This window comes from Anser brachyrhynchus, assembly GCF_964034855.1.
Source record: "Anser brachyrhynchus genome assembly, chromosome: 3".
NCBI classification, from domain to species: Eukaryota; Metazoa; Chordata; class Aves; order Anseriformes; family Anatidae; genus Anser; species Anser brachyrhynchus.
The window spans coordinates 100,534,300-100,550,785 of record NC_137696.1 but is presented as its reverse complement, the minus strand read 5'-3'; the positions used below and the strand labels follow the sequence as shown (position 1 = coordinate 100,550,785).

General features: G+C 38.1%; 1 protein-coding gene across 8 annotated transcripts in view; it reads right to left on the bottom strand.

The window, feature by feature from the left end:
- The window catches only part of HMGCLL1 (3-hydroxy-3-methylglutaryl-CoA lyase like 1), a 96,460-nt gene that overhangs the window by 64,264 nt on the left and 15,710 nt on the right, over nt 1-16,486 (bottom strand). For all 8 annotated transcript variants that reach the window (XR_013948976.1, XM_080586505.1, XM_080586503.1 and 5 more), the window contains exons 2-4: nt 7,607-7,684; nt 6,518-6,625; nt 1,368-1,463 (exon numbers count right to left, since the gene is read on the bottom strand). Coding sequence is in view for 7 of the 8 variants with exons in the window: in XM_080586503.1 (XP_080442629.1) it covers nt 1,368-1,463; nt 6,518-6,625; nt 7,607-7,684 (282 nt within the window). In the remaining variant the exon portion in view is untranslated. The remainder of the gene's footprint in view (nt 1-1,367; nt 1,464-6,517; nt 6,626-7,606; nt 7,685-16,486) is intronic.

Here is a 16,486-nt window from a genome sequence, read left to right as displayed (position 1 = left end):
CAACAGGAATTTCCTTGATACAGTCAACTGTGGGATCCAGAGCTCCACTGGTCTTGGTGTCATAGTTGATAGGGACAATACATAGAATGTATATCTGGAGTCCGCTGAGAAAAAGTCTCTAAGCAAATACCAGCCTAGAGAATGTGTCAATGTTTTTGCTTCACCGAAGGGGCAATTAGCCTGAGCTTGTACTCAGTAAATCAAGTAACACGAGGTAAATCAGAATGATGAAAGTCAAGTGATTGGAGAAAACATTTAAACTTAAGAGAATAGCTAATTAATTAATTCTCACTTTCCAGTGAGAATACTACTCTTTTTCTACAAATAAAATAAAATAAAATAAAATAAAATAAAATAATAAAATCATTTTTTCTAGCTCATTTTTTCTCACTTTTTTCCCTTTGCCTTCTGCTCCTGAGGGGTAACTTCCAAACTTCAGCAACTGTTACAGGAACAAAAACCCTTTCAAATAGAGGGAAAAAATAACATAGCAGCAAGAAAGAACTCAGGAATCACCTGCAACTATTTCTTTATTGTTTTCTCTTCACTATATCTCTAAGTAGAGCATGTAGGGATATAATTTAATTCATACAAGCTACCGCTGCAGACACGGTTGTGGCACTATAAATCTGACTACCAATGGTTGACTCGCCTATGTATAAGAGATTGCATGTTTTAACAGAGATTGCATGTGCAGTATAGAACCTGAATGACAGACTATACACAAATGTCCATCAAGAAATACATCTTTCAAATATGGCTTGTCCTATATCAAGGCAAGTCACAGAAGCCTAAAAAAATTTTCAGAAAACAAAGAAAAAATGTATTGTTTTATGAAGACTGAAATGTTCCATTTTTGTAACTCCAAACACTTCAAGTCCTATCATTCTTAATATTTTCTAGTATGAACTGAAACAATTAACAATTTTTGAACCCTACTGAAATCAAATGCGAAATTTAAGAAATCTAATACAATCCTATAAACCATTTTCATTTAATTCACTCACTACTTTCCAATAAGAAAACACACTTTTTAGAACCTTTTCCAGGGCCAACAAGTCAAAGAAGTAAAAGGAATTCTCCTTCTCTTTACATGCAATCATCATTTATATGAACTTCCAAAGACTGATTGAATGATACTTTCATTAAAGCTTGAATATATAGAACTTAACACTACTCTGTGAATTCAGTCATTTTTCACAATGAAGACTGAGTTTTTCATTAAAAGAAAAAAAAAAAAGCTTAGTTTAGCTCTAACAGGATAGGATACATGATAAATAGCTAGTTTATGGTACTGAGCTGGAAGCAAAGGAAAACAGGAAAACAGGAAGGAGGTAATTGTGGACATCTTTTACAAATGCACTTACAGCAGAATGAAAACCTTGAAGGTTAGGCGTGAGAACAGGATATCGGACTCCAGGATGTCGCTCAATGCCTCTCATTACTTCTTTATGATCTGCCATCTAAAACAGAAAAACATGGTATTGATTGACAATTATTTTTTGATTTTATGTATCTAAGCAAAAAATCACTTAGACAGTGCTATTGTCTAGATTAGGTATACAGTTCATACAGAAAGGATAACAGCAAAGGGATTAAATTGAGGTTGTACAAGTGCCCTTTCTTGCATTTCTTAACTTTTGAATACTTGAGCTGCAAGCATTCAAATTCTACGTGAATACAGAATTGGAGCTAAAATTATCAAAATGTTCTTTTTGTGTGTATCTGTAACAACATAAATTGCATCATACACTGAAAAACTTTTTTTCATATTAATCATCAATTGTTATTGTAACTTTAAAACTACCTTAATGGATTCCATAGGTGGAACTAACAGAATAACTAAATTTTGAAACTGTCCACATACTGAATTCTCAGAACTCTTACTAATGTGACTTCAGTCTTACCTGTAATTGAACCTATGCAACACTGTAACCAGAATATTTGAAAAGACTAATCATAAGTCTATTCATAAAACAATAAAGCAAAATACAGAACTCTGCATAGTGCAACATTTTAATATACTTGGGATTTTCTTTTAAAAGAAGAACATACTGTTTATTACATGAAGGTCAAAGAACAATACTTTATTGAAGCACTTGTCTTCCTTAGCCTCCCCTCACTAGAGAAATTCTACCTTTGCAAGATATACTCAAGCTTTTCTCACTCAAGATTCAATATAGCTCCCTGTAGTAATCAAGAAGATGAATCAGTGACTTATTCATGTAATAAACTGTAGATTATTTAGACAATTTATTTCTTGAAAGAAGTGGAAGAAAATCAAGTTTATTTTTAATGTTGTCTATGAAAACAATAAAGATAAAATAACACATATCCTTTGTATTTCATGTCTTACAGATTTTGAGTTTTACAAAAGTAATCTCAATAGTGTGTTTTAAATACTATTTAAATCATCTCTCATATATGCAAATCTTCCAAGCAAACAATACTTATTCTGATTTTGAATTGGATTTCTTACTCTTTTCACACTCATAAAAAGTCAGTTTAGGAATACTGTATGAAAAAATAAATGAACTACAAAGCTTTAGTAACATGTAATTTGGAATGGATAAGATATTGATAGTTTTGCAGTATGACAATTCTAAGCACATTCTATTAAATTATAGCAGATTATTAAGTGCCAGTACTACCGTCAACCTAGAATCTTCATGTCATTGGTTTTCTCTTATGAATATGGATGAATTAAAAATGCCAGAAAAATGCATGCATGTCCCCTCCAATGCAAGCCCACCATGAATCTATAAAGGGGATACATGGTATGAAATGTGTCTTATAGCCAGGTACAACTTATTTTCCATTAGGAATCAAGTGATGGTATAATGCAACTTTTAGTAATTGCTTCTAATGTAAACTAAACCAGCATGATCATCTAACATATCTGATAAACACACAAAAGACGTTCTGTGTTGCCTTATTGATTTAAGAACAATGTTTCATTCCTTAATTTAGTAAAATTTCTCAGGGCAAGGGAGAATGTTTAAAACTAAATGATTAATTAAATAGCAAATGTTGGAACTAATTCCATACTTTAAAGTTATAGCCTGACTTAAAATATACTAGAAATCCAAAATGACAGAGTTTCAAACAGTATGAAGCTGCCAGGTCCAAGTAATATTTTATGTACTACATTTGTCCCATTACTATTTTTCTTGTAGGTAAAATCCCATTTTAACATATATTGCATGTTAGAAGATTTTAAATTGTAATAAAATATTTCTTTTCCAAATTTCTTTAAAAATAAGCTTTCTAAGCTAAGTTATTTATAATTTTTGGCCATTTAGGTTATAGGTGTGGGATCCTGTTTTATATGGCACCTTGCTACTGTGGAACTTTTTCTTTTAGCTTTTCACTGCCAAAAAAAACAGTGGATGGGAAACCATAAAAGAGCTTTAAAATACTAAAAAAAGAAATAAATGAATGAGTGGTCTAAACATAACCATGAATTCTATTCCCATGACCTATGAAAATAAAAAAGAAAGGAGCAAAGAAAAGACAAAGTCAGGACTGCACTTCCTATCAGAGCAACACAATCTTATCTTTTAAATAAAAAAACAATTTAAATACAAATAAAGCCACTAAAATAAAATATTCAGACATGAATTTAAGATAAGAACGGATTGTTCATTTTTCCTAAAACTGACAAACTTGTTCTAAATTTGGTATTCTTAATGGCCCATAGGAAAAGGAAATAATTAAACATGAAAGGAAGAAATACACCTTTGTTTTACTTTTTCTTCTTTTTCTTCTTATATTCAAAAAGTCTTTATTATTCTCTGTTGTAACCACCGAAGTTTGATGACACTTGGAAAAACCTAGCATATACACTTTTAATCAACACAGTCTGAATGCATATTGTTCCTATGTTGTCACCAAAAAAATTCTGCTTTGTCAGTGTCCTCTTCCTCTTTCCTATTATCCTTCCTTTGGGCCCTTCTCTAGTGATCCTAGGAACATTAAAATTAATCAGTATGTACTATACAGCCAGTTCGCTCTGCTACCTCATGATAAGAAAAAGTATGATCATACCATGTTTTTCCCAGAGGAAAGCCTGGAACACAGTTCAGTTCCAGGATGCATTCTCAGCTTAAACTGGACAAAGTTTTTTATACATTTTGACAGAAGATGTGCAAACAAAATTGTTTTAAAAAAAATATTTTCTCATACTAATTACTTTTGAGTTTTACTTCATAAACAACTTGCACAGTCCTTACTAAACATACAAATACTCAACTGTTCCTGTGCATACAGTGGGATTTTAGTTTCAGACTCAGTGGAGTCTGCTGCCTTGATCTGGTGCTAGGGAGCATTTCTGAGAAGTTTCCTCCATTTGTACAAGCTCTGCGTACCTGGATTTTCTTCACTTGATTGTACATCTCTGAATTGGAGTTGCTTCCACAAGAAGTCCCCTCTACCATGAATGTTCTCCAGAGATCAGCTGCACTGCTCTTCATATGGATACTTGAATTTCTCACTCTGTAACTTGACTTCATATTCTCAAATCTTTATCACTACATAAGTGATGAAGCAACTCACTTTAAAGTAGCTCAGAATCCTATAACCCAGTTGCTCTTTAGTCATGGTGTCAATCCATTGTTCCCACACCTCTTAGCCCCACTCAGCATCCTGTGACCCAATTATCACAGAATCACAGAATCACAGAATTGAAGGGGTTGGAATGGACCTCGAAAGATAATCAGGTCCAACCCCCCTGCCAAAGCAGGTTCCTTAGAGCAGGCTGCCCAGGTAGGAGTCCAGACGTGCCCTGAATATCTCCAGAGAGGGAGACTCCACAACCTCCCTGGGCAGCCTGTTCCAGTGCTCCGTCACCCTCACCGTGAAGAAGTTCTTTCGCATGCTGGTGCAGAACTTCCTGGGCTCTATCTTGTGACCATTGCCCCTTGTCCTGTCCCCACAAACCACTGAGAAGAGGTTGGCCAAATCCCTCTGTCTCCCACACCTCAGGTATTTATACACTTTGATAAGATCCCCTCTCAGTCTTCTTTTCTCCAGGCTGAACAGACCCAGGTCTAGCAGCCTTTCCTCATAGGGAAGATGCTCCAGGCCCCATATCATCTTTGTGGCCCTCCGCTGGACTCTTTCCAGGAGTTCCCTGTCTTTTTTGTACCGGAGAGCCCAGAACTGGACACAATGCTCCAGGTGAGGCCTGACCCATCCTTATCCCATTCCCCACTTATTGCTGTTTCTTGCAAACAACACACACAACTTCCTGCCCTAGTGCTGCATGGAAGAAATTGGAAATCACCTGAAATTTTTTTTTATGTTTGGAGAGTGATGACAATGTCTAAGATTTCAGATTTGGAAAGAAAGCAGAAAGGCAGGAGAAGAAAGCTAGAAGCAAGAAAAAGCTGGAATAAGGCTTTGCAGAGGCTCCCAAAAACAGCTCTGTTAAGAAGTCTTGATGTGGCCTACACTGCCTTTTCACTCAGCAGCAACTTCTAAGCTGAGACTCTAATGCTTCCTCCCTGACTGAGAAACAGCGCAGCTGCAGAGCAGCCAAGACCATGCCTGGCCATGTAACTTGTTATCACAGAATCACCTAGCTTGCAAAATACCTCCAAGATCATCAAGTACAATCATTAACCACAGACTGCCAAGTCTACCACTAAACCATGTCACTAAGCACCACATCTACACGTCTTTTAAATACCTCCAGGAATGGTGACCCAACCGCTTCCCTGGGCAATCTGGTTCCAGCGTTTCACAATCCTTTCAGTGAAGAGATTTTTCCCATTATCCAGACTAAACCTCCCCTGGCACAACTTAAGGCCGTTCCCTCTTGTCCTATTGCTTGTTGCTTGGGAGAAAAGATCGATGCCCACCTCACTACAACCTCCTCTAAAAAAAAACATTCAACCCTGTTATCACCACTATCAGTCTCAAGACAATCCAAACACTCCCTAACATATAGGGTTACCCCACCACCTCTCCTTCCTAGCCTACTCCTTCTGAAGAGTTTGTAGCCATCCACTGCAGCGCTCCAGTCATTTTCTTCAATTGTTGACACTGACTGTGTCTGCACTCACCACAGGTAACCCCCCCCCACAAGGCAAGCAATTCATGGCTATGGATAACATCAGCTGGCAGAGCACCTTATAATTAGAAGTTACAAACCTTTGTGTTCCAACAAGCCCTTCAATGGACACAAGTGAATATAATAAAAACTCTTCCAGCTTGATGTTTTTCATTGGAATACAATTAGTGGGACAGACAGATAAAGGTATGTATAGTCCTAGTATATATAGTATGCATATGCATTGGGACTACTTTTTAATAATTAGCCCAACTTCAGTGGACCTAAATAAAACGACAAAACTTGAAAATAGTGTAAACAGCACCTGACTACAGCATCTGATTTTACAAAAATAATAATAATAATAATTTACTCCTGTTCCATTGTCTTCTATATTTATACGGACTACACTACTGGAAAACTCCACTGTAAATTGAAAGTAGAAATGGTGACGATTTTACATACCTGAGGCACCCATTTGGATGAAACGAAACTGGTCACTTCTATTGCAGAAAGGCCTGTTTTGGAAAGCCGGTTGATTAACTCAATTTTGATATCAGTTGGGACTATCACCTGTGAACATGAAGACATACTATAGTAAAGTATTTCATGCAGTAAGAAATTTTGTAAGTCATAAGTACATAATCAATACATGTGTTTTAAAATCATGAACTATACTGGTATATTATACCATAACTATACTGTTTATTGAGAGTAGGAAGCTACAATACAGGGAAAGCATTAGGAAGTATCCTACTCCATTTCTTTGTCCACTACAAAAGAATAGGGAAACACTACTATGTAAATGTTTATAGATCTGTCCTCAATGTTAGTAACCAAAGATCAGCCTAGCAAAGAAGTGACAAAGGAAACTAATACAGAATAGTCCAACCACAGAAAAATGGGATAAAAAAAAGCTCCAAGGCTGAGACAGAGTAATTCTCCTATTCTGGTAATACCATTAACTCTACTAACACCTTTAATATCAGTATCAACATGTATAAGCTTAACCTCCCGTTTGCAGAAAGAGATGATTGTTTTGACACATGTACTGTATTTTACACAGTCTCTTTCAATCTTCTTCCATGCTTCCCTATCCCCCTTCAGGCAAATAATATCAAAAGAGTGATTTTTTTTCCTTTCCATGTTATTTCACCTGGAAATATGACAAAATCTATCGTACTATTCCTACTACAGTATCATACGTAGCACAAACACATATTACAAAAATAGCTAGCTAGTGTTTTGTGGTGCTTACTAATTATGCCATGACATAATGCAATTAGTTGACAAAACAAATTCCAGAGAAAAAATGGTGGCTGAGTAACAGAAAGGCTAGTTAACCAAGTATAGCAAGAAGTGATATGATTTAACATCTGGCTAAACAGTAATAATATAATCTTATTCTAACATGCAAGACAGTTATTAATATATACAAATATACTTACTGTACAAAATAGAAAAAATGGTGATTAGCAGGATGTATGCATTTTACACAATGAAAATGACACTGATATCCATGTCAAAACACACACAAAAAAAGAGAAAAATTACCTTTTCATTTTGTAATCCATCCCTTGGCCCAACTTCTACAATCTTTATGTACTCAGGCAGTCCAGATGTTTGGGATTCCTGAAACACAAATCGATACTGAAACACTAAACAATGAAGATCTCTAAAATAAAAGGCACAGCTTGTACTTGTCTTCTTTCATGGTTCTTATATTATTCAGGGTATAAAGTCATACTGTCAACAGTAAGTTTGCTCGCTGCCTTTCAAACTCTGTGAGAATATATTCCACACCTTGAATTAGGGAATATAAAGCAGAAGTTATCTGCACGTACGTTCCACTGCTCCTCGGAGGCTACAAATGTTTATTATAAAAATGTACATAAAACCATAAATGAACACCGTGTCTTACAGAGTGAGAAATATTCCCATTTCAAAAAGCTTCCAAACAAACGATCCCATCCTCCAAGCTTCTACCTGAATGTTCCCAATTTAACTGAACAGTTACTTCTGTGTAAAAATTTGCAAGACTAGGCTATAAATCTGAAAGGAACAGGGCAGAGAAGACAAGAAATGTTGAAGAGATTATTAATGAAAGATGAAAGTAATTCCTCCACTGGAAGATGAAGGTTTTAAAGAAAGATTTAAAGGAGAACAAGGAAGGCCCCTGGTAGACAAGAAAAAATTTCCAGGTTTAAGAGCAGATCTGAAAAGGCAGGAGGCTGATGGTGAAAGGAGAAAAAGAAGGCAGCAGTAAGGTCAAAGGGCTAAGGAGAGCATGGGGAGTTGGAGGGGGAGGAACAAGAAACGAGATCAAAAAAGCAGGTGAAGGGAAATGAAACTTCCTTTTTTATTATTTAGCTGCTCTGTTATTCAATCAATTTGACAGGTGTGGTAGTTAATGTAACCTGGGCCTGTAGGACCTGCAACAGTTCAGAGCAGTTGCTTAGGTTGACCCCCAAAAGCTGTGCATCTTTAAAAACAAATCCGATGGCCAACTTTGGCTGCAGAGCCAGCTCCCGGGTGAGCAGACAGGATAAAGAACGCAGGCAGCCCCATCAGGAGCTCTGGAGGTGCCCTGTTTTCTATTTTGCACCGAATACAAAATCCAATCCAGCGTCTTTATTCCAGTGTTAAAGCCCTTGATGGGATTAGTGCTAGCTACTTGCAGGACTGCTGCTCCTTCTACAACCTTTACCTCCCCTGGCAGCTACATACCACTGGAGCCATGAAACTGTCAGCTCCAGGGGACAACTCCTGCATGCAGCAGTCAGAGCTTGCACAGAGACCAGGCACGGCCTGCAGAAGTCGCTTCTGCCACGCGTAAATATGACCGCTAATCTCACAACTTTTAAAACTGTTTTTCATCCCTTCCTTATTAGTATCACCAGTGTAGTTTCTACCAAGTGGCTGCTAATTTCTTCTCACAGCAATGGAAAGTGAGCCATCTGCACCAAACTTCTAGAGCACCTTGTTTTTTCCCTGCGTTCTCAGTGCCCGTGCATTAAAGGAAGCTCTCTACAGTAACAGACGAAACACTGGCCAAAATACAATAAACATATTTCAGAGCATTTACTGTATATTTATCTGAGTGCAGTAAAAAGAATGGGAAACAGCTGCATAGTATCTATTTGATCACGTGGAACATCTGGTAAGTTAAAACTTTGTCAGGCTGTGCTAAGCCCACACTCGCTGACAGTATAAACCTACTAAAATGTGAAGGTAAAGCCTTCACATCTGCTGCATATTGTTTCTCTTTTTTTTTTTTTTCCCCCAAGTTATTTTCACAAATATGGCACAGCTTCAGCACTACGGGCATAAATCTGGGTTATTTCATGATTATCAGATCCTTCTTGTTACAAGACAAATGCCACAGCCTTGCTATGAATAAAGCTGTGACTGGGAAAAGGGGGAAAAAAAAAAAAAAGAAAAAAAAAAAGGAGCTAAAATAGATTATGATAACCAAAGCTTAATTTAGAGCATGAAAAATATCCATAAAACTTCGGTGGCAAAAGTGTTCAATTCCTAGGCCAAATCCTGTAAATCCTATTCAGTTCCTACTGTGGTAAAACTTTGTTGAAATTGAAGAGCTGTACCTGTCTTCCCAGAACAGTACATTCAGCTGTATCAAGTGTCTTAGCCTTTCTCATGGCCACTTAACAGGAGATCTGCAGTCCCTGGATTTCACAGAGAATGGTGTGAACGGGCATTGCAGAAAGGCATTCAAGTATTGATTTTTATTTTCCATCTGTGATATTACACACGTTTAATCTCTTCCAGCCACGGGCTCTTTTCCCCTGACTTTCTCTGTAGCCTTATTGCACACTAGTCAGTCCCAACTAAAATTCACTGTTGGTGACCACGACACTGACAACAGCGTACAGGATGATTCTCATAAGGGCCAGCCGCATAATGCAAATTCAAGACAGCACTACAGACAGACCCTTACACTCTTCAAGCTGATGAATTAATGGCTTGGAGTAAACATCTTGGCTCTTCATCCAGAAAAGCCTTGTTTTGCATTCAATTTATTCTGATTTAATCTACTGTACTCTACTGTTCCTTTTTTCAAGGTCACTCATTTCCTCCTGTGTGGCATCCAGGACGCTACTGACAATGTCTCCCATCTTTCTGTCATCAGTAGATCTTACCACCCTGATATTTCACAATTAGAACATTCGGACTAATGTGATCACTTTATTTTAACAGAAGGATGTATTATTTCAATAAATTTGGTTTGGTGTTATTGAAGAAAACCTTTACAAAAAAAGACCTGAGGATTTCCACCAGCAATGTCCCTTTGGTCTGATAAATCTGCTTTCAACATACTCGCTTATTTCCTCATCAGCCAGCTTCTTATTCATCTCACAATTCCTCCTCCCATCATCCTTCTCCCCTGCTTAATGAATTAATTTCTTTTGTGTTGTATTGTTGAAGCTCAGATAACAAGCAAGTAAAAGGGATGCAAATACTTAGATTCAGTCCCCTGTGTCATATTTATGCATTTTATGGTACATAATCATTGGATAAAACTCAGAAATAAATCAGGGACTAAATGACTACATGTTCCATCTTCTGCTAAGTGACTCCAGCATTTTTCACACTCTGTAGCCGAAGCTGAATCAGAGGAGGAAAGGAGTACCTCTTCACCTTCGTCTCACCTGTCCTGTGAGTACTCAGTAACCAAGCCTTTAGGACATTCTTCCAAGAAGCTGGAGTTACACACTTGGCAATGGTCTCAGGAAAGGAGACTCCCCACTTTCTTGCTAAGTCTTCTGATCAGTGTCACAGAATGTTTGGACGTAACTTAAAACACAGCTGAAGAAGTGACAGGAGCCATCAGTCACTTTCTGTGCCAGGCTCAATGCCATCTGCATTCACAAGGCAAACATCAAATCCACAGAACAGACTGAAGTCTTTAGGAGCTTATTCAGAGTTTAAACACTTCGGGTTTACTATCTGGACGGCATTAGACCTTAACCAGGACTTGAGCTTCCTGAATTGAGGCACTGAGTCCCCTTAACTCTAACTGGAGGGCTTTAAATGTGCACCATCCCCACAGGTAGAAGGGAAGGATTTTCAGAACCAAGAAGGAGACAGAAAACTTTGATACATTCAAGTAAGGCGTTAAATAGTTTTTCTATATGAAGAGAATCCAAAAAAAAAGGTGAACCCTACAGAAATATACAAGTATTTATGTTAAACACCAAACATGTCAGGCAAATCAGTTTGGTTTTAGAAAAATAATACTTAATTATATTAAATGAAGTATTCTCATGTAATGAAGTATAGAAAGTAGTTATGGCAGATACTTAGAGGTGACTGTTTATTGAATTATATACTGGCTCTGTTAAAAAGTAATGACTACCAAAGTACAATGTTTGAAATATCAAAAAGGAAATAGTTGACATAAAAGACTAAGAGCCTGGAAAATTTGTTTTTTCCATGTATCTAGCCTTGCCAAGGGAGAATAAAAAGCATATAAAACCACAAAAAATGCCTCCCTCAAAACAAAATACAGCCAGAGTCTTAAAAAAAAGGGGGAGGGGGGGGGGGGGGGGAGAAATAGAAAAAGGAAAGCCATACTATTCAGCTTGAGACACTGTATGCCAAATTTCTGTATGGAAACATTTTCCCTGAGTTATAAATAGAAGTGCCTAGTAACCCTTAATTAGAGCAGTATAATCTTCTTTACATAACCATAAATGTAATCAAATTAAATAAACACACTTTTTTAAGCCCTGTAACTGCTTCAGAACTTCTAGTAAAGGCGCTGAGGTTCGTTCAGCCTTCTGACTTTCATTCCACACAGCTCATCTATATGGCAATTAATAGCACTGGCAGATATCATCCAGAGCTGATCAAAACCAAAACGACCCAAAAATAAGGGTGACTAATCTGGAGGTTTGGTTCTTTTCAGTCTTTCTAACCAAGCAAAGATAAAGCTCTGCTTTCCTTTTCCACAAGGTGGTGTTCTGCCACAGAGGACAATTGAGCAAAGGTAGGTCCGTTTTGGAAAAAAAAAAAAAATTGCCCAGGAGAGTGGTTTTAAACAAGAATCAGCAGGGAGGTGTCATCGTAACTCCATCTATACATGTGCAGTGACATGGACAAATACCCCAAAACTGGGAAAAGGCTCTGAGATAAGAAGTACAATTGCTGGAAGAAGAACAAAGAAAACAATGGTCAATCTTCTAAACTTTACAAGACACCGAGGAAATAAACAGGAAGAAATAAAAATCTTACTACAAATCAAATAATGATTAAAGTGATATTACAGAAACTTATTTATATAGTTCACACTACAGGAAGACATATAAAAGATATTCATTCTCAAATTAACTAGGGGAAAAAGGGAGGAGATTCACCCATGAGATATAAGGAATATATACAGATATTCAGAAAACAATGGGACACACCTGGTGAATACCCCTCAGCAAGGATAAACAGAGGATCCATCCTAGCACATCTGCCGTACTCTGCTGACTTGACCAGTCAAAGCAGTTACAAATGGTTTAGACAACAAGACTAGAAGTTCAAATTCCATTCACATACTGGAGAAATAAATACAGAATCACAGAATGGTTGAGGTTGGAAGGGACCTCTGAATGTCATCCAGTCCAACCCCCTGCTCAAATACAATGCATTTCAATAAAAGCAATACATAATATGGCACAAGTGATACTTGGGAAGAAGATGGACAGTACCTGATTAAACAGTTCTGTAGAGAAGTACTAGGATATTAAACTGGATAGTGAACTTAATGAGTCAATAACATGCTTTCAAGAAAAAGTAAAAAAAAAAAAAAGAGAGAAAAAAAAAAAGGAAATGATAAACCTAATCTTAGGGATGCTGGAGAAATAACAGCAGTATGCCACTTAATGAATAGAAGTAGTTTTGGACTGCCTTCTTCAGTAAAGAGTTCAATCAACTGAAGAGCAGCAAAATACAAAATCTAAGTAATTCATTACAGAATTTCATTCTGTTACGCAGAGTTGTATGCAGACTTAACTTACCTGGAGCAAATCAAAGAATTGTTGAGGACAGAGGGGTCCTCTATATATCCTGTAGTCCAATCCAACCAGTAACACCCCCACCCTGCACCAATAAGAGCAGTGTCAACTGAAGCAGGTTGCCCATGACTATGTCCAGTCAGGTCTTGAGTATCTCCAAGGATAGAGAGTCCACCTCTTCCCTGGGCAACATGTAACAGCATTTGATCACCTTCATAGTACAGAACATTTTTCTGATTCTTAAATGGAATTCATTACACTTCAGTTTGTGCCCACTGCCTCCTGTCCCATCACAGAGCAGAGCCTGACTTCACCTCATCGGGTAGTTAACACACATTGATAAGACCACCCTGAGCCTTCCTTTCTCCAGGCTAAACAATTGCAGCTCTTTCAACCTCTCCTCATATGACAGATGCTCCTATCTGTTAATTATCTCCATGGCCTTTTGCTGCACCCCATCCAGTATGTCCATGTCTCTCTTGTACTGGGTAGTAAGCTTACCTACAGCCTACATTAGTCCACCTCTTCAAATGTAATTTGAATGTGCTTATAATTTTTATTAGAGGGCTTGTGATAGCTCATGAAAGAGCAGTGATTTAGATGTATCAGCAACTTATCTGAACTGACTGGGAATTCACTATTGCAAAGTGATAGCTTTAACATTTCTACTGTCATTTCCACTGATTATAAAATTCTAATATAACCTGCTAGTACACTTGTTACATTGTTGCAAGGCTGTTTACAACCAAATACATGTCACTCATACAAGAACAAAAGAAATGTAATTTTAAACACAGGGGAATTCAGCCAAACTAGAAATGCTCATGCTGTCGGAGAGGCCAGTTCTTTGATTTAATCCAGTTTATAAAGAGGACTGTAATAGTTAATAGAAGGTAATTAAATGCAGATAATATTAACGAACAAATAATATGAAAAAAATGTTCCTTTTGTTTAGATAATTAATCTTTCATAAAAAGAATTCTATCAAGTGAGCAGAATTTTCAAGAACTGACAGTTCAAAAGATATCAAATGACATTAACAGGGAATGCTCTGGAGTTCATGAAAAATGTTGCACTGTTAAGAATAATATTCTCACAGAAAACTAGACAGTTCAAGTCACAGTAACTACACTACTCATGGACATATGGTCACGAATTTAAAAAAACAAAACATAATCTATTTATTACTATCCTATCCTAAACGATTTCTGAAAGGGATAGGATAGGATAGGATAGGATAGGATAGGATAGGATAGGATAGGATAGGATAGGATAGGATAGGATAGGATAGGATAGGATAGGATAGGATAGGATAGGATAGGATAGGAAGCTACGCAAGTCAAAGTTGAAGAGGAGTATTCATGTCAAGCTGAAGAAACCTCAGCTCTCTCATGTTGTCTATATACATGTACCTAGAGTCATTCTTGACAACTTAAGCGTTCTGACCTCCATATTCAGGAAGGGCGCATTTCACCCAGTTAGTAAGGTCCTGTTCCAAACCTGTCAAGATGTCTATACACTGCAGAGCATCTGAAATGGCAATCGAACTGGGCTTCTGAATTGTTGTTTCCATGTGGATGTCTAAAGGCATGCCAGATGTCTAAATACCCCCTGCAGTTGAACAAGCTTTATTTAAGTTCATCCTGTAGTTGACTTCTAGTGGCTGACAGTCTCTATTGCCAGGCTTATATAACCACTCAGAGACTGAATGCCATTCTAGAAGGAATAGGTCTCCTGCACATTTTACTACAGATATTCTGGTCCCATAAAGATGTCCCATATATTCTAGGTGTAGAGTGGCACTAGGCACCTGTTTAAGCAGCTAAGTCCTGTCCCAGATCTCCACTGGCTGTCACAGGAAATTCAGCTGCTGTAGACACCAACATATGTCTTAATTCAGGTGTCTTAATTTCAAGCAGACATCTGCCTCAAATAACTATACATCATCTAATGAGTTATCAAGAAAACTTGGAGAAACTTCTTTTGAACTCCTACAAGAGCTCAGCAGGCAATGTATTCTCTTCCTCACTGTAAATTAGGTTTTCACCCTTCTTTGCTGACATGGTTCCTAACCTAACCTGCTGCTGCATTTCATCTCAGCCTCTTAACTCTTCCTCACTGAAAATTCAGAATACGGTCAAATACATAGAAGAGAGGAAGTAACATTACTCCTCGTAACAGATCATTTCAATCCAAAATATTCTCAGCAACTGAGATGTATATAAATACCCAAAGCAAGATGAAGATCATTCCAGCAGTGCCTAATGACAGGATGAGAAGCAATGCACATAAAGTTAACTGTCACATCTGAACATCACAAAACACTTTTTTACTGTGATGGTGACCAAGCACTAGCACAGGTTGCCCAGAGAGGTTATAGTCTCCCACCCTGGAGATCTCCAGAAGCTGGACACAGTCCTCAGCACCCTGCTCTGGGTGGCCCTGCTTGAGTAGAGGGGTTGGACCAGATGACCTCCAGAGGTCCCTTCCAACCTCAACCACTCCCTAATTCTGTGAGACCTCACACACCACCAATCTTCCAGGTATATGAAATTAAACATGTACTATACGGATATTTAAGCATCATCAGTCCAAATGAGGATTCTAATTCCTGTTTCTGAGCATCTCGTTGGAGCAACTGGCATGGTTTCTATTCTTCTGCTCAAGTTATCCATTAGAAGCAATTGAACTGAACTCTTGCCTCTTGTTTTGAAGTTAACTCCTCTGATACCATTCTCACAGATCCAGACCTTGACCTACACGGACTAACTTTCCAGCTTTATCTTGGACTTCTGTCATCACTATTGACCTGCACCGTGGTCACTGGGCTGCATGGCTGACCCTGATTACCATCACTGGACCTAATCCTGACCCTGACTCACTGACTTGCACTCACAGCTGAAACTTGGGACTTCTCTTATCACCACAGACTTGCCCAATGATCTGGACTCCTGGTTGAACATAGTTACCATCTTGGGGTCTGCCCTGCTCATCTCACTTTGCTACTGTGAGGCTGGGCCCTGCCTGGTTGGTGACCCCACTGCTTTGTCAGCACAATGGCCACCTACGGCTCCCCTCCTTTAGTAAGCTGCTGGACCTCGCTGCTCCCTTATGGTCAGACTGACAAAATCTTCTCATTCCAGAATTTACTGCAATATCTGAACCATCCAGTTCAGATATGAACCCTTTGAGCACTTTTTTACTTCAAGTGATCACATGCTGGGAGCAGAATGCGACCTGTTTCTCCCTCTCTTTACCCCTTTCTATCAATTGCACCTCCACGGAAAGGTTAGCAAGTGTTCATGGCCTTCACTGCAAGCAGAAGCTCCACTTATGGAGGTCATATGCTCCAGATTAGGGCAGCAGCAGTTGTGAGCTATTCCTTAAAAGTGGTATTTGTGCATTAACTCTC